Below are 20,539 nucleotides of genomic sequence, written 5' to 3'. Positions count from 1 at the left end.
TTGCCAGGTCCCCGATGACTTCTTCCCTGTACACTGAGGAAGGCTACGGTCATGTGGCTTCTTCAACATTCACTGGCAAGATTTAACCCACAAACTTGGGTAGAGACACATGGTTTTCATCTTAAGAGTCAAAAGTCATTCACGCCAACATCTTTTCCTAGTTCTTATTAATTTTAAGAGTTTCATGAAATCTGTTTTACTGACTTCATTTTGATTTCGGTTTTCAGCTTTCCATGGCTCTGTTTTCAATGCATGTGTCTCACTGGGAGCAAGCCTATGTTAGCTGTAGTACACAATTTCTCCCTGTGTTCTTGGCATATGTCATCCTATTGAAAATGAATTCGCAAGGACCAAGGTTTGACTTGAAAATGAATTTCACAAGGTTTCACTTGAATAAGGGTGAGTGGGAAAGAAAATTAGAAGCACAATGTACAATAACTCTCCAACTATCATTCATTCAACAAATATTTGTTGAGTGCCTAGTATGTGCCAGGCACTGTTCCATGTACTAAGGATTCTTCAATGAACGGAACAGACAAAAACTGCGGCCCTCATGGAGCTGCCATTCTAGTAGACTCTGCACCATGTCCCGCTACACCTGAGGAATGACTCTCTGAGCCTCCGATCCAAAGGCCAAAAGTTACATTAGCAAAGTGGTATATAGGGCAGCCATGGCACCAAATCCTCACCGAAGGCAGGCAGGAATATAAAGCCCTCCCTGGAGTCAAACACTGGGGATTCTGGTTATTGGAGTGATGGCCAGAGCTGAGGCTAGACTAAAAGAGCAGACAGATGTATGCTATGGACAGAATTATGTCCCCACCTATTTGGAGCAAGGAAGTAATGAAGGTTAAATGAGGTCATAAGGCTGGGGCCCTGATTCTATAGGAGACACCAGAGATCTTGCTCACCCTTTCTCTGCCATGTGAGGACACAGCCAGAAGGTGGCCATCTGCAAGCCGGGAAGAGAGCCTGCACCAGGAACCAACTCAGCCAGCACCTTGATCTTGGACTTCCCAGCCTCAGACTATGAGAAATAATTTTTTGTTGTCTTAAGTCACTCAGTCAACGGTACTTTTTTATGGCAGCCTGAGCTGACTACGATAATGTAATACACCTCCATCACCGAGAGACTTTCCAATAACACTGCAGGGAGCCTGAGTTACAGAAAACATATCTAGGAAGACGCCATCCCATGCAGCAAGCAACAAATGAATTCTGGGTTTGACTTTTGATATCCCTGTTCAAATACTGCTACAAAACTATGAGATGAGGTTAGCTTAACAGCATTTCTAACAATGACACTGAAGGCTCTCCTGAGAGCTAACCTCTACTTCAGATATCCTCCACCAACCAAAAAACATTCATGGTCCTCTGAACCCTCCCTAGCTTGCTTTATCTTAAGAGAGATAAATAAGCATTAAGAGAAATTAAACGAGTATTTTGCTACTTATCAGGCAGAACTAATTGCTTTCTCTGGACTGTGTTTCTAACACCTAGTTAGGTTACAGAGCATTTTACGCTAAAAGAGTCTCTGCAGAATATCCTAAAATAGTGATATACTGAATTCTACCACATCAACTAGGAAAAACTTCACTAACTGAAAATATAACAAGATCCTAAGTATATAAGGCTCCACATTCAAAGAATAACAAAACAACCTTAAGAACACTGCATTTCCAAAATTTTCAGCTACCAGTTGTTTGTTGTTTATCTGTTTTGTTTTACTAGCATTCTGCAGCAAACAACAAAACACCAAAGTTTAGGAAAGTTTTACGGGGCAAAAAACCTTTAGATTGAGAACGTTTTATCTTCTCTTTTTGAACTAATTAGAAAGAGATTGCCAACGTTAAGGTCCCGCTATGGAACTCAGTTTGAGAACCATTGTTATATCTGAATCTATAAAACATCTGGGCCAAGGAATCTTGTTGACCAGTTCCAAGGCCTAAGAGTCACGGTGATACTCAGATCGGATAGAAACTTCTCAGACTCAAAGCCAGAAAAGACAACGTGGTGAACCAGAAGGGCTGGTGTCCCACGGCTCCAACTTACAATTCGTCTTGTATGTTGTCTGTTAGCTTGAAGAGCTGCTCCTGCCCTTCGGCCTGGCTCTCAGAATAGCGGGGAAGCAGGCCCTGGGGCCCTGTGCAGCACCGCGGTTTCCGTACCCTCTGTGCTTGGGTCCTAGGTGGGGAAATGGACAAAAAGCAAAGAGGTTAAGTGTGAAACGTCAAAATGATTTCCCTTCCTTCCTCGTCTCAGATAAAAACACCACTTAATGCAGGACATACTCTAAATCTGGTGACCGGAATTAAACTACATTTAGTACCCCCCGTGAATGCACTAGAAGAAAGTGGTTAAAGACTCCAATTTTGAACAAGAACCTCACCGCTGCCATTTTCTAGCTATGTGATCATGGACAAGTCAGTTAACTTCTTCAACCCTCAGTTCCAGTTCTCTCTGTAAAATAGGATGATGACACCCGCCTCACAGGGCTGCCGTGAAGATCAAACAAAATCATGCCCATCAAGTCCATGTTTGACAGAATGCAGGCTATCTACCAACAGTGGCTCTTGTTTTGGTTATTATTACTGGACTTCCACTTGGTCACACTCTATTTTTCTAGGAATCTCTTCAGGAGAGGCACCTCTGGACTTGTAAAGGGTCAGGAAGAAGAGAGGCTTTGGGCATGAGTCAGAACACACCAAGCTTCTCAGCTTCTTCTAGGATGAACTCAGCTGCCTGGGTGTAGGGTGAGGGACACAGTGATCACAGGAGGGAGAAGAAAGGCTCCATGGACTGGTCCCAGGCCACAGTCTGGGATTCTGCAGCGGCTCTCACTCATGGCCCTCAGCTGTCCGTTGCCCAAAAGGAATCTGCTTTGCTATGGCTTTCAGGGTAGGCTGATGTTGTCTTTTTCCACAAACCATATACAGGGTAATTGATAAGTACTTTTTGGTGTTTTCCTAGAAACAGGAGTCCATATTTGTTTTGGAAAGGCTGTGCATATTTCAGATGACTGATAAGAGTGTGCCTGGTCTGTCCTCGGCCTTGTACTTGGTGTACTTTTCATTATTTGTTCCTGGATTCCATTGAAGCAAAACACCCCTCTCTAGACATATCTACAAGCGAGGCCTAGGCTTACACACTGAATCAGCACTCCAGGATCGTGTGCTAACAGCAGTGGAAAGACTTACTTGCAAGGGCAGAGAAGTGCCTGGTGGGTGAATCAGGGTAAAGATATGGACAGAAACAGTCAGCGGGTTAGCTGCAAACCTGGGAGGACGCAAAGCCCTCCTGGGCCCATGTCAACACTCCGCCTAACAGGCCACGCTGCCTCAAGTCCCTGACCTGGGTAATGTTTGACATGGGCTGGAAAACCAGACATCCAGTGATAATGTTTTAAAAGCTCAGTAATAAGGATGCCCCAAGTGCTACTAATTGCGTTCTCCAAGTGAGACTAAAAAGAAGTTTCGACCATCTGCACCAAGGGAATGGGTAAACAACCCAATTTTATTGATATGATATTAATATATTCACATATTCCTGCTGTGCACAGTCTCAATTCCTTCTTCAGGACTGAGGCCCACTGCTGGCTATTTAGATCCCAACTACTGGTTGAAAATACGGAGGGCAGTGTAGGGAGCCGCTCACAGAGTTCACCCGTCATAGGGAAGCTTGACAACTGCTGGTGTAAGGATGCTGGAAAACACTGTGAGTGAGAGGAACCCAGGGGAAGGAGCGTGGTGTACTTTTCCAGGTAGCTGAGTCCTGTTCTTATCTCCTTGCCCAGCGAAACAGCGATTGTCATTTCAAACACTGTCCAGGACAGGCTAAGAAAGTATCTTTTCCCCAAGGCACCCCTGAAGCTCCTGAAAGAGGTTCGGGCACTGTGGCAGAAGCCCAAAGGCCCCAGGAAGATGTGACAGGCCTGCTCCTCGTCTTTCAATGTAATGTTTCATCCTGACTCCCTGATCTACTGGGAGGTCCGGAGGCTCGGCTTCCACATGTACCCCACATCTCGCTATTTCTCCATCTCTCTCATAACTGACAAGTGATCTCTGGATTTGTAACGGATTGTTACTATAGTCTTATAACTTATTCTTTCTGTTTCCACTCCTGTCCATTCTCCTCACAGGAACGAGAATGACCCTTTCAAAAACAAGTCAGATTCGGTCATGTGCTCAAAACACATTTGCTTCACATCCCACTTAGATAAAATACTTGCTTATCTGCCTCCCCAACTGGCTGCAAACTATCTTCCCATTTCCAAGGTCCTCCATCCGTGATCAACCACACACCAAGGGAAGGTTGGATCTAGAGTTCAGATCCTGCTGCTTGGAGGAGGTCATGCGGCATTCAAGGCTCACTGTTCACAGATACAGGAGAGCGAGCGAGCTCAACTTTGCTGTGGGAGGAAACGAAGCCTCTCTTGTGGTCTTATAAATGTAGGGAATACTTCTAGAAGGGGTGATTTAGACATACTCTCACTAGAAACAGAGCTGGATTAAAGGAATTCTTCCCGTAATCCCCTGCTTCCTTATCATTGTTGGAATCCGAAAAACTATTCTTTCTTCTCCAAAACTTAACTGAAATGTTCAATTCTGAGGTCCAAGTTGAGAGGCTGGGGAGTGTGTGGGTTAAAACCATTTGTATGTGAACAAATTTAGTCCCAAACCTAAGCCAGCAGAAAGTTTAAAGTGATATTCTTCAGTGCGGGCCACTGTGTGATGGGACTGTTTTCTTCATGTATTGACGATCGCCCTGAAAATTCAAGTAACCCTCTGAAACCAGTGTGGCTGTACGTGGTGGTAACCCTCAATTTGTTCACTCTGGGATTCAGTTAATACAATGTTGGTATCTGAAAAACAGCTGTTAAGTGACTGTTCTTAAGTCACTTTCATGTATGTTCCAGTGAGCCTATGAGCATTTGGAAGGAAAGGACTCGATTCATTTTTGTTGTAAACTGGACTTTAGGACTAGATGCATCATTATCCTCCGTTTAGGGCCCACTATCATCACTGGCCTTTTATCTGTTTTAAATGATATAATAAACATCTTTGAAACCACTATCCCTAGCACGAAAACCCCATTGTCTGACCATAACTCGAATCTTGTCTGTGTGGTCCTCTGCTGCCCCTCCCCCTCCCTGTCCCTCCTTCTTCCTCGTCTATCTGAGACAGCCACTACTCTGAATCTTGTACTTATCGTTCCTTTACTTTTCCTCTGCACGTAGTCTTATCACATTTCAAAGTATGTTCTGGTATAGTAGTCCTGTTACGTTCTCTGGTTTTCATTGTTTTGGGCTTCTGAAAAAGGACGGCACTGCCTTTTTATGTTTTGGGACTTACTTCTTCCTCCTTGAAGTCATATTGCTAAGATTCAATCATTCTTTTGTGTGCAGCTACAATTCACTAATTGTACCGGCTCGTAATTATTCCACTGTATGAACACACCATCATTCACCCAGCTTCCTGTTGATGGCACATGGATCATTTCCACGTTTTGCTCTTACAAACAATGCTGCTATGTACATTCCTGTACCTGTCTCCTGGAGACCCTGGGCAAGAGTTTCTTTGGGTATATATCTAGGAGGTGTTTGCTGGACACACACACAGGGCATGAATGTTCACCTAACAAGATAACTCAAGTTGTTTTCAGAGAGGCTGAACCAGTTTACACACCCACCAACAATGTACTTCAGAGAACCTGGTAAACTATATACCTTCCAACACTTGGTACTGTCCAGTACACAGCCACTGGCCATGCGTAGCTACTAACACTTGAAATGTGGCCAGTGTGACTAAGGAACTGAATTTAAAATTTTTCTTTCTTTCTTTTTTTTTTTTTTTTTTGCGGTACGCGGGCCTCTCACTGTTGTGGCCTCTCCCGTTGCGGAGCACAGGCTCCGGACGCGCAGGCTCAGCAGCCATGGCTCAAGGGCCTAGCCGCTCCGTGGCATGTGGGATCTTCCTGGACCGGGGTACGAACCCGTGTCCCCTGCATCGGAAGGTGGACCCTCAACCACTGCGCCACCAGGGAAGCCCTAAAATTTTTCATTTAAATTAACTCAAATTAAATTGTGTATTAGATAGCACTGATCTAGCCCCTTAAATTTTTGCTGCTTGAATGGGTATAAAATAGCATTTTTTTTTTTTGCGGTACGCGGGCCTCTCACTGTTGTGGCCTCTCCCGTTGCGGAGCACAGGCTCCGGACGCGCAGGCTCAGCGGCCATGGCTCACTGGCGCAGCCGCTCCGCGGCATGTGGGATCTTCCCGGACCGGGGCACGAACCCGTGTCCCCTGCATCGGCAGGCGGACTCTCAACCACTGCGCCACCAGGGAAGCCCTAAAATAGCATTTTGTCTTCTCATGCCCACCTTCCCCTTTCAACCTACAGCATAATGGAGTCCATTAAAAAAGTGGCGCAGACGTGGAGCCCGCACACAGGCACCAGAGCAGAAAGATCAGCTTCTATGCTACTCCTGCCTGTCACTGCTGGACCGTCCTCAGACTATCCTCTGGCTTCCTCTGGTTGCCTTGCTCCTTCTCTCACGATCACCTTCACTGTCAAGATCTGCTGCCTCTTGGGCAGGGTCTTGGGACCACCATCCCGGGGATAACGCATCATTAAACAAGAGGTGGCGAAACTCCACCCACTCACCTCTCATTAGCTGACAGCGTCTCTCACTAACACTCAACACAAAAGAGAGTTTACAGCCGAGTCTGCTTAGTGCATATGCAGCAACCGTGCCTCCACAAACCTTTGTTTAGCCGAAGGGCTGTGGTGCACTTAATTGCTGCCAGCTGGGGGTCTGTCGGCCATTTTAAGCCCTCAGCTGCTGCGGTTTAGAAATTTCACAGTGTATAGAAAGAAGCAGGCCTTCCAGTCAACCAGCTAATCCAAAATGTCAGCACCAAACGAACTTGGGCTTTGAACTCCATGAAAATGTCAGGGAGTTGGCTGTACAGCATGGACGACTCTCCCCCCGGGGAAGGGGCTGCTGATACAGTGGCTGATACACTGCAGATACCCACCTAGTGGGAGAGATCAATACCGAGCAAGTTTGCATCTGGCCACTGCTATCTGACATACGCTGGAGCCAAAGCCAAAGATCAGAGTAATGGAAACAATCCCTGCCATTTTCTTGAAGCAACAGTAAATCCAAACAAGGTGACACAGGGAGATCTAACCAATTCCATTCTCTTGGTTGATCCTGCCTTTCAGCCTGAGGGTCAACAGTTGGCCAGCTATTATTTGTTCTTTGCTTCCATAATGAGTAACTATGTCATAGTTCTATTAGTTGAAGACAGATGTTGTACACACATACACATACCCCTGTACAGCTTGAGTTAAGATATTAGTTGGTTGAGGAATCTGTCATGGCCAATGTCTATCAACCAAGTTCAAAAATAATCAGTAAATGAGGAGACAGTGTGTGTGTCAAACATGTGACTTCCTAGCTTAACAGAATGTTTATTCAACTGATGAATGCCATCCTCCTTAGGGGCTGTGTGTACTCACCCCAACAAAGTGATGGATTGTTCTTGCATTTACTTTACGTGTGTCCGAGACTTTTGTTTTAATTAAATATTTAACCTGTATATACTGTGCTGGACGGGGCACAAATAATTAAGCTGAGAAGGTCAACCCAGACTATCTCTTCAAATACTACCTGTTGATGAATGACAACTACAAGACACAGCAAGCCCCCTACAAGCCCCCTACCTTCAAGTTGCGAACTTTCAAAGATGCGAACATGCGTTCCATCAGCATCAGGCGTGAGTGACATGGCAGCTCGCCCTCCGTCGCCTGTTGCTGACGATCCTTCAGCTCTACCATCTCCCACCTCCTCTCCCTCCTCCAGTCAGTGACTCCTCTTGCCTGTTCACTCGATGCCAGCCCCTGTATGCCAGCTGTTGTACCGTACTACTGTACTTTTCAAGGTACTGTACTGTAAGACTGAAAATGTTTTATTTTTTGTGTTTCTTTTTAATGTATGATTGTGTGCAAAGTATTATAAACCTATTACAGTACCGTACTATATAGCCAATTGTGTTAGTTGGGTACCTAGGCTAATTTCGTTGGACTTAAGAACAAATTGGGCTTACGAACGTGCTCTCAAAGCGGAATTCGTTCGTATGTAGGGGACTTACTGTACCGGAATTCTTGATGGAATGGTTCAGTCAAACATTTGTCAGCTCTCTAAAAGGAACTCAACAGTCTCTTGAAACAGCACTCTCTGCACTGGAGTGTATGAATTGGTTAAAGCTTCCTCTGATACCCACTGCGTCGCACTGTCTGGACGATCACCAGGCCTGCCATGCCATGGGTGACATCTGACCTCTGACCTGGAGCCCTCTCCTCACGACTGCATCCACTTCCAAAGACTAAGTGGAAAAGCACTTCCTCTCCACTAACATATTTTACTCCTTTCAGTGCAAACTGTAATCAGAGAAGACTACTAGAGGTTGGAAACCTCTGAAGTCAGGCTCAGTTCACAGGAGAAACTCTTCCCCATAGTTGCGTGACAAACAGGATGCCACTTCCTAGAACCTGCTCAGAGGTAGTATTCCACCCATAGGAATTCTAGACAGAATGCCACTTTCTAGAACCTGCTCAGAGGTAGTACTCCACCCATAGGAATTCTAGACAGAATGCCACTTTCTAGAACCTGCTCAGAGGTAGTATTCCACCCACAGGTTTAGTGATAACCCCTGAGCTGCGGCTGCGTTAAATCTTGAACCAAGAAAATTGGACCAAATATCCAACGACAATTTGGATTTTGAACACATGAAAAAAAAAAAAAAGGTTGGGGGCTTCCCTGGTGGCTCAGTGGTTGAGAGTCCGCCTGCCGATGCAGGGGACATGGGTTCGTGCCCCAGTCTGGGAAGATCCCACATGTCGCGGAGCAGCTGGGCCCGTGAGCCATGGCTGCTGAGCCTGTGCTCCGCAACGGGAGAGGCCACAACAGTGAGAGGCCCGCGTACCACAAAAAAAAAGAAAAAGAAAAAAAAAAGTTTGGGCAGAAAGCAACCCTCTGTCAGTAGAGGTAAATGAATTACTAACTGAGCCTTGGGACTGGCCTCTGCCTGCCTCTGCCCCCACGCCCACCCCATTTAATGAACTCTTCTTCCTGAGCACAGGCCGCGCTAGGCCTTTAGGAAGACAGAGATGAATGGAGTTTCCAGGGAGCTTCCTGGAGTCTAATGGAGGAGAAACAGAAACACAATTATAATGCGGCAGGGGAGCCCTAGGATAGAGGGAGTGTAATACGACGGCTGGGTTTGAATCCCACTTCCACCATTTACAAACTGTGACCTACGGCCAGTTGTGTAACCTCCTGGAGCCTTGGTTTCCTCATCTATAAAATGGGGATTCTAATGGGGTTGCTGTGAGGAGTCAGTATGTGTACAGCGCTTATAACAGTGCCTGGTACGTAATATGCGCTCGATAAAATGCTACTGATCATGATGACGACAACAGTGATGATGGATCTGCAGAGGATGCCATGGGTGCCCGAGAGGGGCCCTAACTTAGCTTAGCCTCGGTGGCTGAAACCACCAAGATGGGCTAGGATCCAACATCCAATCTTTCCCTCTTAGTTTTCTTATTGGGGAAACTGCTTCACACTGAAATAGTCCCCTTTCCCTTCCGCTTCCTCGTCAACATTCTACTTACCTCTCCCCAGGGTTCTGAAGTCGTGCGTGTAACAACACATAAAACCCCATATTGTATTGTTGCAACTGAAAATGTGGGAAAGATGTTGATCCATGAAACGGTTAGAAATTATATTATTATTGCTGTTAAGTTTTTAGTGATTTGACATCCTGCAGTGGGGAGGACATTTCCTGGGCTGGGCTTTCTCCACAGTGGGATTCACACCTGACTTGTTTATAGGGGTCAAGGCTTCCTATAACCTAACACATGTTTGGGGGACCCCATGACGTTGCAACTGTGACAGCTCGCAGGACTAATGCCAACAGATATGCCTACTGGGATTTAAACTCTAAGAACAAGACTAATTCAGAGCTTTTTTTTCCTAGTCAACTAACTGCCTCAGGGGTGAGACTACCTGCTCATGAAGCTGGGGGGAGGGGTAAGGCAGACTCGCTTCATAACGAATTCCAATCAAGTGGATAATATCATACTGAGATTATAGTCTGAGAGCCTTGGATTTCCTAAAACAATTAACTTTTGCATGCATTCTGGATTTGCTTTGCTTTTTCAAAAAGTAGTTGACAACTTATAAGGTGGTTTGCAACTTTCAACATCACTACAAAACCAAGGCATTTAAAAACGCAAGCTTCATTTATGTTCTAAGCACAACATTCTGATTCACAGTATGGTGCTTTATAGGAATCTCTCAGACCATGGTCAGTTTCCCTACTAACCTGTCACCTCTAATGCCAATCCTAAGATGTTTCACATGGGCCAAAATACACAGTTCCTGGTAAACTTATTTTGTAGCTATTAAGTGCAAATGCTAATGCTAACAAGTTGATTAAATTAAACAAACCGTATTATTTTCAGATTGATTTCTAGCAAAAATTACATAATCTCTTTCTTTACATGATCTACCTTCTCCCAAAAGTTGACCCCCTTTAAGAGAGGGATGAAATTTAGAAGCATGGTGGTGTAGGGAAGAACACAAATCTTTGGAAAAAGACAAACAAACTTGAATTCCTGTCCAGTCACTTATTAGCTGAGGGATCCTGAGGAAGTTACTGGATTTCTCTCAGCCTCAGTTTCCTTATCAATAAATGGGAATACAATACTTACTTGGTTAATAATGTTGAGATAATATATGAAAAGTGCACAGCACAGTGCCTGGCACATAGTAGGTACTCATAAAAGTTTCCTCCCTCTCCCCTACCCTTATTCTGAATTACTGAGTGTCAAGTCAATTTAAAATACCAAAACACATTAACTTTTAAAACTCAGATTTAAATTTTTTAGCCTGACAGCACACTATGGGAAACATGGTTTACTGGATATGTAAGGATAATTCATAAGGGGTACATCAAATGTTTGGTTATATAGGTGTTTTCTACAGGAACTACTGCCTAAGTGTTTCCTCACCTGACTTACTCCATTCATGTCTCATCTGCTTAAAGAACTTTTTAAAAGAGCTAAGAGCTAATCAATCTAGCAGCTCAACAAACTTTACCAAATGTCAAATTTTTAGAATTGGAATGAACAGAGTTTTAGAATATTGCCATTAATAAAAGCCATCATAACAGAGGTTTTTGGGGATAGAACACTGTCTCTCAATGAAGTCTGCAAGATCACCTGAATACATCCAACCCCTGAAAATGGAATGGCCCTGACTGAGTGGGGGGGCGGGCGGTGTGGGCTGTGTCCTTAGCATCCCCCCAGCCCCGGGCCTCCACACTCTGTTGTGTGAAGGGCCTCCCTCCCTCGTGACCAAAGCCAAGCAGGTCTGGGTGCTGCAGCTCTCTGAGGACCTACTTTGTGATTTGTGTGCTTTTTCAAAACCACCTATTCATTCAGGCCGGAAGCTTTATACAACCGTTTACTATCTAACAGAGTACTGGTGGAGGTGAGGTGGAAAAGGAGAAAGAGGGCACTAGAGAAGATGCTTCAAAAACGGACGAGGAGGGACTTCCCTGGTGGTCCAGTGGGTAAGACTCCGCGCTCCCATTACAGGGGGCCCGGGTTCCACCCCTGGTTAGGGAAATAGATCCCACATGCATGCCGCAACTAAGAGTTTTTTTTTTTTTTTTTTGTGGTACGCGGGCCCCTCACTGTTGTGGCCTCTCCCGTTGCGGAGCACAGGCTCCGGACGCGCAGGCTCAGCGGCCATGGCTCACGGGCCCAGCCGCTCCGCGGCATGTGGGATCTTCCCGGACTGGGGCACGAACCCGTGTCCCCTGCATCGGCAGGCGGACTCTCTACCGCTGCGCCACCAGGGAAGCCCAGCAACTAAGAGTTTGCATGCCGCAACTAAGAAGCCTGCATGTCGCAAGGAAGACCCGGTGCAGTCAAAAAAGCAAACAAACAAAAAACGGATGAGGACACTGAAGATTAGCAACTGCCATGAGAATGAAAGTTTACATACAGTTGCCTCACTCACAGGGATAAACAGGGTCTGTTTCAGGCCCTGAGGTTAGACTTGAGGCGGTTGAGGGAGAAACTGTGACCCTGGAAGGGTAGCGGAGCCAGCCGGTGACACAGCACACACCCTTTCTCCAGGCACCAACCTTTTCCAGGGAGGGGCCTCGTGTTCTGAATAAGCCGTGGCCTGGAGAGTGTGACGGGAGTTGAATGGAAGCCACGTGGAGCCAGAGCTTCCCGTCTCTTCCATGCATCACTGTACCCCAGCTCAATACACAGACGCTAAATGACCAGACCGAAGGCCACAAGCCTGTGCAGGACCGGCGGCAGGGGAGCCAGAGCTGCTGCTTCTGAAGCCGAGGCTGGAGAAGGGGCCGTCCGTCGGGGAACTCCTCCTCGAGACCCAATCGGGGAAGGGCTGGGAGTTGGTAACAACCCAGAAACCCCTGGGGCGTAGGAATGCTGATCATTCCCTCGTGGACGGACACTAGAAAGTTATTGACCTGGGTCATGTCCTCCCGAGGGGGCAACTGGACAGCTGCCTGTTGGCCTCGGGGGACCATGCAGCATCTGCACTTTTCCAGGAAGGAAAAGAGCAGCAGGGCCTGGAACTCTGGAAACGGCTCAGGGGCCTGGCTCCCTACGGACGGCCCAGTCCAGTGTTGACACTCAGCACTTAAGCAACCCAGAACCTTCTGACCAAGGCGATCAATTCTCTGCACTAGCTCAAATTCCAAGGAGAACCTCCCCAAAGGATTTTTACTGTATGGCTTTCATTATTTCAGTCCCAAGTTTCAGGTTCTTTTGGCCTAGAAACATATAGGAATCAGCAAATCACCTACTCCTCATCTCCCTTCTGACCAGCTGGTGCTTTTTTATTGTTTGTCCTCGAATTTAACCTGTGGCTGAGCTTTCTCAGAACCAAGGCCACCTCTAGGCAAATCTGCCCTCTGCAAACAACAGATGACACCTTCCCTTTCAACTTGGGTCCAACTGGCTCTGGTCCAGCGTTCCAATGCCCTCAAGACTATCTTGGATTTCTCAGGCAAAAGAAGAGACTTCTCTTTGTTCTGGCTCTTGCCACAGTGCCTGCGTATAAAGCCAGGGCAGGAATAAAGCAAGGGGAACATCCATGTGTCCGAATGGGGATTAGGTTCAATGGTGTCCTTTCTCTTTGGACAGGAAGGAAACAGAACACAAGCTGGCAGCTAAGTGATACCCTTGGGTGCCTCGACAACGGGTACGTTTCTGCCTGATGCCATGACGTTCAACCTGGTGACAAAAGATTATTCTTTATTTGGTGATAAGAAGGTCAAGCTGCCTTATAATTAAGTGCCGCCGGTGTGAACATGAATGGGACTGATTGCCATAGTCCATCAACCCTTGGCAAACTGGTTTGTTTGGTCTGGACAGCAAACGACATTCCACACTACTGGAATTTTTTTCTCCCAGATCCCCTGCGGCCCCATCAGCACCCCCACAAACCTTTTTTAAAAAATTACAATCTGTTCTACTGTCTCAAGTTACATTCTGTAAATAATAAGCAACACTGATGAAATGCAAAAAGCTGAAAATTTGTAAAGCAGAAAGATCTGCAGCATGTTCCACATCTGTGTCACATTAAACACGCGCTCAACAGATTTGCTGATTCCTGTCTAATCAGCACACGAGGCTGACGTGGGCCAGAAGGGCCCTCATGCCACATATGCCACATGCCACATGCCACAGCAGGGCTGCGGGCCACCGGGGGGAGGCAAGGAGGGACAGAAGCTGGCCTCCTGAGGTGGAGAGGCCAAGCCCACAATGCAGGCAACACTTGGCTGCCAGCCTGCTTCAGTTTGGGTACATGTGCGTCGCAGACTGGTGGGTCACAGCTGTGGTTAGGTCATGGGAGAACAACTGCTCAGAACCCTTCTTCCCAGTCATCAATGTTGGTGAAGCTGGGCCCACGGCGGTTAAACTAAATAACATGTTTTAATGATAAAATGTCTCATTTGAAGGAGTTGGCTTCCTATACATTAAAATGACTACAAAATAAAAATAGAACAGAAGGAAACCAATTAAAGTCCATTTGGGAAAATGCTTAGAGGCTACTAGAGATGTTAGTTGCTCTGCCAGGCAAAATTTGATCCCGTCTTTTATTTCTTCCAAGCATTTTACACGCCTGCACGCACGTACATACGTGCACATCTGTATGCATGCGTGCAGGCACTCATGCTACCATTAAGAAAAACTGGCAGAGCATAAGAAGAAATCGGCACGTTTTAAACTTGTGGCATCATTCTGAGTCCCCGAATGATTACAAGGCTCCGTGCTGGAAAAAAAAAAACCACATTCAGACTCAACAAAGAGTCTTTAAGCAGAAGAGCACATGAACCTCTAAGGATACTCTTTGGAAAAACAGCAGACTGCCACCTCCACTCGCTCTCTGACATCTGCATTTTCCCATCAACCTTAGGTGGCAAGACACCAGGACTAAGAGTGCTGGGTCACCAGGGTCCACAGTTTGTCTCCATAGCTGCATTTATTCCGTGCTGACTCTAAGCTTCAAAACATTCTTATAAGGAGGTGTTTTATGAGTATTCGATTTCACAGAGGAGAAAACCATGCCTTAGAGAGATTATGAAGTTTGACCAAGGCCACTCAGCTGGTAAGTGGCAAAATCAAACTTGATCTTGGGTCTTTATGGACACAGTAAACTTCTTATCAGCATGACTGTTGATAAAACTCTCTTTAATACATAGTCTGAGGTCATCACTGTGTTAAGCATTCTGAAGATACTGCAGGGATACCAAAGAAGGCAATAACAATGATCTCAAGAAGCTTACAATCCAGTTGGGAAGATAAGGTGTTCTTACCTAGACCACATCTCAGTGATGGGAGAACTAAGGAGGCCTGGCCCTACACACTAAGAGGGCAGGATGGGCTTCCTGGGAAGGCCTGGCTTCAAGTAGGGCCCCGCCTAAAGGCAGAGCAAGATTTTTATTAATACAACTATGTACAGCATCAGTACTAACCTGCCGAATTTTACCACAGGAACGGCTAGTAAATAAATACTAAGAAACAGGAGGAGACAAAAAAGATAAAAGCCAGTGAACAGACCACACCACATACAATCTAAAGACATCTGATTGAAGCCTCATTCTTAACGCTAAAGCAAGGAAATGAAGAGCAGTAAGCAGTGTCAGCTCTCCTTTTATAGCCATGATGCAGACTTTAACTTCATTAATGGAATTCACCAAGTGACTAATCTAAATTACATAAATATTTGGAAGAAAGATATGTACCAATGTGGACGAGACACTGATACAATGACAACTACTGGAAGGGTAGGACCAAGACAGGATGCAAATAAACAAAAACAAGCACACTAAAAAGGAAGACAAATTCTGACCTCGAGGGTTTAAAAAGGATTGGGGTGAAGAATATGCGAAGATAATTCACAAAGGAAGAACTCCAAGTGGCCAAATGAAATATGAAAAGATGATGCAACACTCCTAGTTATGGAAGAAATGCAAGTAGTAGCACTGAAACATTCCCTCTCAGGTCGGCAGAGACTTAAAAGAGGAATAATGCCTTGCTCTTAGTATAGTATCTACTTCATAAAATTCTTGATGGAATTCTGAATGAATGAATGAATAGCCAGAGTTGGTGGAGGGCTGGAGAAAAGGGCCTTCTCAAGCACACAGAGTGGGAGTACAAATTGTTTCAACTTCCTAGAAGGCAATTTCTAATGTGTTTCAAAATAGAAAGCGCATTTACCCTTCACCCAGGAATTCTACTTTTAGAAATTTACCCTAAAGAGAGAATTATACACATGTGGAAAGATATATGTAAAAGATGCTTATGATAGCAAAAATTTGGAAACATCCCTCAGTAAAGGACTAGCTAAGGATATTGCTGTATATGTGCAATTTGCTATTACATAAATGTTAAAAGTGATTTACTAATATTACATAATGTTAAAAATAATTTACTGCTTAGGCATCAATAGCTGTGCCTATATGATTCACCTAAAGTCTTATATACATATGTATTTGTGCATGTGTGCACATGCACACATATATACACACATACCGAGATATCTGGCAGGGTTGACATTACTAGCCTTTTGGTGATTATTAATGGCCAATGGGATTGAGTTCTTTTTATTTTCTTTTTAAAAATAGGAATAACAGTACCAATCTCACTGGCTTGCTGTAAGAATTAAAGAGGTAAGTTGTGCAAGGTTCTGGGAACAGTGTGTATACACTGTGAGTGCTCACATACTGTTTGGATTTTCAGAACAGTTCACGTTTGTACGTATCTTTAAACTCACACGATAGAACTACTTTTTAAAAAGATGATTCAGGTAAGAGTCAGGCACAAATGCCAAAATGTCTAAAGCGCACTTAAGAAGCAAAGCATGAGTACAAATTTCTATGATCGCATACTGTAGGACAAGCATGGGCTGGGTGCAGACTAGGAAAGAAGGAGTGAGTATGGCCAGGCTTCGTCTGAAATGGCCTTCTTCTGGGTAAGAGGTGGTCTGAGTGAAGATTTCCCCAGGGGAAAGGCCATGACTCGATCATTACTATTACTTCTCCCAGGACCGGGAGGCATGGCTCCACGCTATACTGGATGGTGGCCGGGGCGGGGGTGGGCACCGGGGGGAATCGATGTTGCTTTGTTAACCTGAGGGTCCTCTGCAGGCAGCCTCCTTCCCAGCCCCCACCTAACTTACTTACTTTTCCAGCACCGTCTTGCTTTCTGAACCTCAAGAGCAGGAGAGAGGTCTTCCCTTGCTTGTGGTAACTGGCCAGCTCGGAGCAATGAGTGGGAGGGGAGGGGGAGGACGCAGGGCCAAAATGGACCCAGGTGCTCACAGCACTTACCCTAAAGAGCCCCGGGAGGCAAGACACCAACTGCAAAAGGGGTACTCCAAGAATGGGTAAAAGCAAAAGCACTCCGCCTCCCAGCTTGCCCAAAATCCCCTTCCTGCTAACGCAGGGAGAGAGAACATCTGGACCTGGTTGTGAGGCTCTCCAGCTGCAGAGCCCCTAGAGTGAAGTTCGTGTTTCACTGGAAATTGCATTTCAGGGGCTTACAGACTGTCCTTTCTGATTCTCATCAGGGTGAAGTACAACCTAGAAGACAAGCTGGTTCAGAGACCAAATCAGCTTTGCTTTGAAATGTTCTCCTCTCCCTATCCCCCTTTAAAAGTAGACTTAATGGTCCAGGTGGTGAGAAATCAAAAAATGAAAGAAAGAAGAGGACTTGGGGTCATCTCAGGTGCATTTCTGTGCCTTCGTCAAAACCAGACTCATGCCCTGGGTCAGAGCCGGCACCAAACCTTCAGAGCACTTGTTCTCCTAGGAAACAAGAGCCAAGGAGACTGAGTCCACGTGAGTCACTGGACCGGGGCTTTCCTCTACAGGACTAGAAAAAAGTGTGGATCCAAAATGTGGGAGAACTTGCTGAGAGCCAAGGAGGCAGAGGGGAAAGATGCTAGACCCTTTCAGACAGAGGGGGCAGCAGAGTAAAGCCCCCCACCCCCAATCTGGGGCCAGCCACTGCTCGTGTTCCACCACCTGCATTTTGCAGTTGGCCTCCCCAGGCGTTGGGACACAAGCCTGCAAGCACCACAGACCAGGCAGCAGTGGGCGCTGGCCCTCCTGCCTGGGCCTCGCTGGGCCTCTGGGAAGAGCAGGTGCATCCGGGAGCCTGTCCAGTGCAGCAGAGGCCACGACACTGCTTCCTGCCATGCTAACACAAAAACAAACACGACCCCCCTCCTCCAGCCGCTCCTGTCCGCCGAGAGATTGTTTCTCCCTCTGAACGTGGGGGCAGAGGCAGTTAGCGAGGGCGGGCACGTGGCTTTCCAAAGAACAAGTTCCTCGGGGTGAGAGAAACAGGTAGGCCTGGGACACCCCTGATGCTGACAAAGGAGGGTGAGTCACACATAAGCCAAGAGGTGACTCCTGAGCTGCTGCTTTGTGCTGCTGCCTTTCCGAAGGATGGCTCAGACGCAAGCAGCTCAGACCAGGCTTCCTTCTGCATGTTACATAAAGTGCTGGAACTTTCTAGTGCTCTCTGTCTTACGATCTCTGCAGATAAGCATCTCTATAAATCCCGCTTCGTGGATCATCTGGCCACCTCATGGCATCTTTAATCACTGGTAAACGGAACAAAAATAATTCAAAAGAGCAGCGGAATTCCTTCCTACAATTTAACCACTCACTCCCCCCTAGCATTTCTCTCTCTTCACATCCCCAAAGACCAGCCACAGCATAGCTCCTTGATGCCGAATGAACTCAAAGAGAACCCCCAAATAGGTGCCCCATTAAAAGACACCCAGTACTACCAAGGTCTTCTAAACTGTGGGTTTAGCAATCATTTCATGGAGTCCAAACCATGGAGTTAGCTCCATCCAGGGACTACCAGAGCCTATTTCTAGGATTTTAAAGCACCTTGACTATGGAAGCCTAACTAGATAGACTCCAGCAATCTCAGAAAGTGGCCAGCCCTTTAGTCTCTTCTACCTCTAGAACTCTTTTTGCAGGCCCCCCAGCACCAAAATAAACAGAAGTTATCCTCGGCCACCAAAAGAAGGTTACAGCATGCTGAGCACATACTTGGACATTCTCTTCTCCTTCCAAGGCTTCCTATACTGTGTCCCATTCAGAGTTCCCAGGCCACCAGCTGGTGAAGATGGCCTTGGCTGGATGGCAGAGCAAAAACAAGCTGGAACCCGCATGTGTGACTGCTATTTTGTGAAAGTAGAGATTCTGAATTTGGAAGGATCATCATTTGGGGAGGGGCTGAGATACAGAAGAGACACAGGGACAGCACAGCTCCTGGACACAACGCTTGGTGGCCTGATTCTCCAGGCACACCATCCGCCACTTCTGGGTTAGGCCGGTAGGGGTGAGAGTCTGTGATAAGCACCCTTCAGGCTGCGAGGTCTAGGGTTTATAGCACCTCCCTCACTAATTGCCTTAGCGTCTTTCCCCAAATATTCTGGGTCATAGGCAGATATCCAATTCCCACCCTCCACATTCAAGAATCATAAGGGGTGGGGGGCTTCCCTGGTGGCGCAGTGGTTGAGAGTCCGCCTGCCGATGCAGGGGACGCGGGTTGGTGCCCCGGTCTGGGAAGATCCCACATGCCGCGGAGCGGCTGGGCCCGTGGGCCATGGCCACTGAGCCTGAGTGTCCAGAGCCTGTGCTCCGCAACGGGAGAGGCCGCAGCGGTGAGAGGCCCATGTACCATAAAAAAAAAAAAAAATCATAAGGGGGGCTTCCCTGGTGGCGCAGTGGTTAAAAATCTGCCAGCCAATGCAGGGGACATGGGTTTGATCCCTGGTCCAGGAAGATCCCACATGCTGCGGAGCAACTAAGCCCGTGTGCCACAACTACTGAGCCTGCGCTCTACAGCCCGCAAGCCACAACTACCGAGCCCACATGCTGCAACTACTGAAGCCCGCGCGCCTAGAGCCTGTGCTCTGCAACAAAAGAAGCCACCGCAAATGAGAAGCCCACGCACCACAACGAAGAGTAGCCCCCGCTCAGTCCAACTAGAGAAAGTCCACGCACAGCAAAAAAGACCCAACACAGTCAGAAAAAAGGAATCAAAAGGAAGTGGATCTGAGAGCCTGGGTAAGAGGCCTCAGGTTTAAATCACAGAGCCTTTTGATGGAAGAGACCAGCAGACGATCCAGAAGCAGCACAGAAGTTAGGAGTGTGTGCTCTGCGTTCAGACTGCCAGCATTCAAATTCTGGTTCCCTCTCTCATTACCTTTGAGATTTTAAACAAGTTATGTAACTTCTCTGTGCTTCAACTTTCCCATCTGTAAAATGGGGAAAATACAGTACCCACCTCACTGAGTCGTTGGAGGATTAAACAGTAATACATGTAAAATGCTTAAAACAGTGTGTGGCATGAGTACACATTCAAAATCTGGAGCATTGCCATCCAGAGCACGGGGATCCACCTAAGATGTCTTGTCCGCTGCAGACAAGCAGCTATCTGGAAGGACAGAAATACATGTTTTGCTGGACAGCACAAAGGACAGGTAGGCTCCCAGTTTGGCCAAAGGATGCAACTGGCTGATGGCTAGGACTAAACTACTCCCTTAACCAACTTTTCTCCTCGGGTCCTCTGAAGACAGACAGCCCTTTCTTTATGACTGTACTTACGCCAAAGCCTTGTCTGTCTGTCCATTTACTCGGTGCAGCATTACTGTGAGGACCAGGCTTCTCTAGGCCCTGCCCCCTGATAAAGGGGCAGCAGCCCCACAGGGCGGCCTGCCGCTGACAGTCAGCACCCTGGGCTAACAGGCTTTCCGTGGGACAGGCTCCCACCTGCTCTGGTTTAGCATTTGGGCTCGGCGGTCGAAAGCCAGAAAGTGAGGCTATCACCAGCCTTCGAGGAGGCTGGGCGGCAGGGAAGCGACAGAACCATCCGGAGTCTCAGCAACTC

At 46.8% G+C, this 20,539-nt stretch overlaps 1 protein-coding gene across 3 annotated transcripts in view; it reads right to left on the bottom strand.

Moving 5' to 3' along the window:
• Positions 1-20,539, bottom strand: part of VPS13D (vacuolar protein sorting 13 homolog D) — a gene marked incomplete at its 5' end in the record, with an annotated part of 242,440 nt that overhangs the window by 10,961 nt on the left and 210,940 nt on the right. For all 3 annotated transcript variants that reach the window (XM_079697300.1, XM_079697301.1, XM_079697302.1), the window contains one exon: positions 2,053-2,184. In XM_079697300.1, the coding sequence (XP_079553426.1) occupies positions 2,053-2,184 (132 nt within the window). The remainder of the gene's footprint in view (positions 1-2,052; positions 2,185-20,539) is intronic.

The sequence above is a fragment of the Hyperoodon ampullatus genome (assembly GCF_949752795.1).
Source record: "Hyperoodon ampullatus genome assembly, chromosome: 2".
Taxonomy (NCBI): domain Eukaryota; kingdom Metazoa; phylum Chordata; class Mammalia; order Artiodactyla; family Ziphiidae; genus Hyperoodon; species Hyperoodon ampullatus.
The sequence above is the reverse complement of the archived record's forward strand: the minus strand, read 5'-3'. Positions and strand labels throughout refer to the sequence as shown.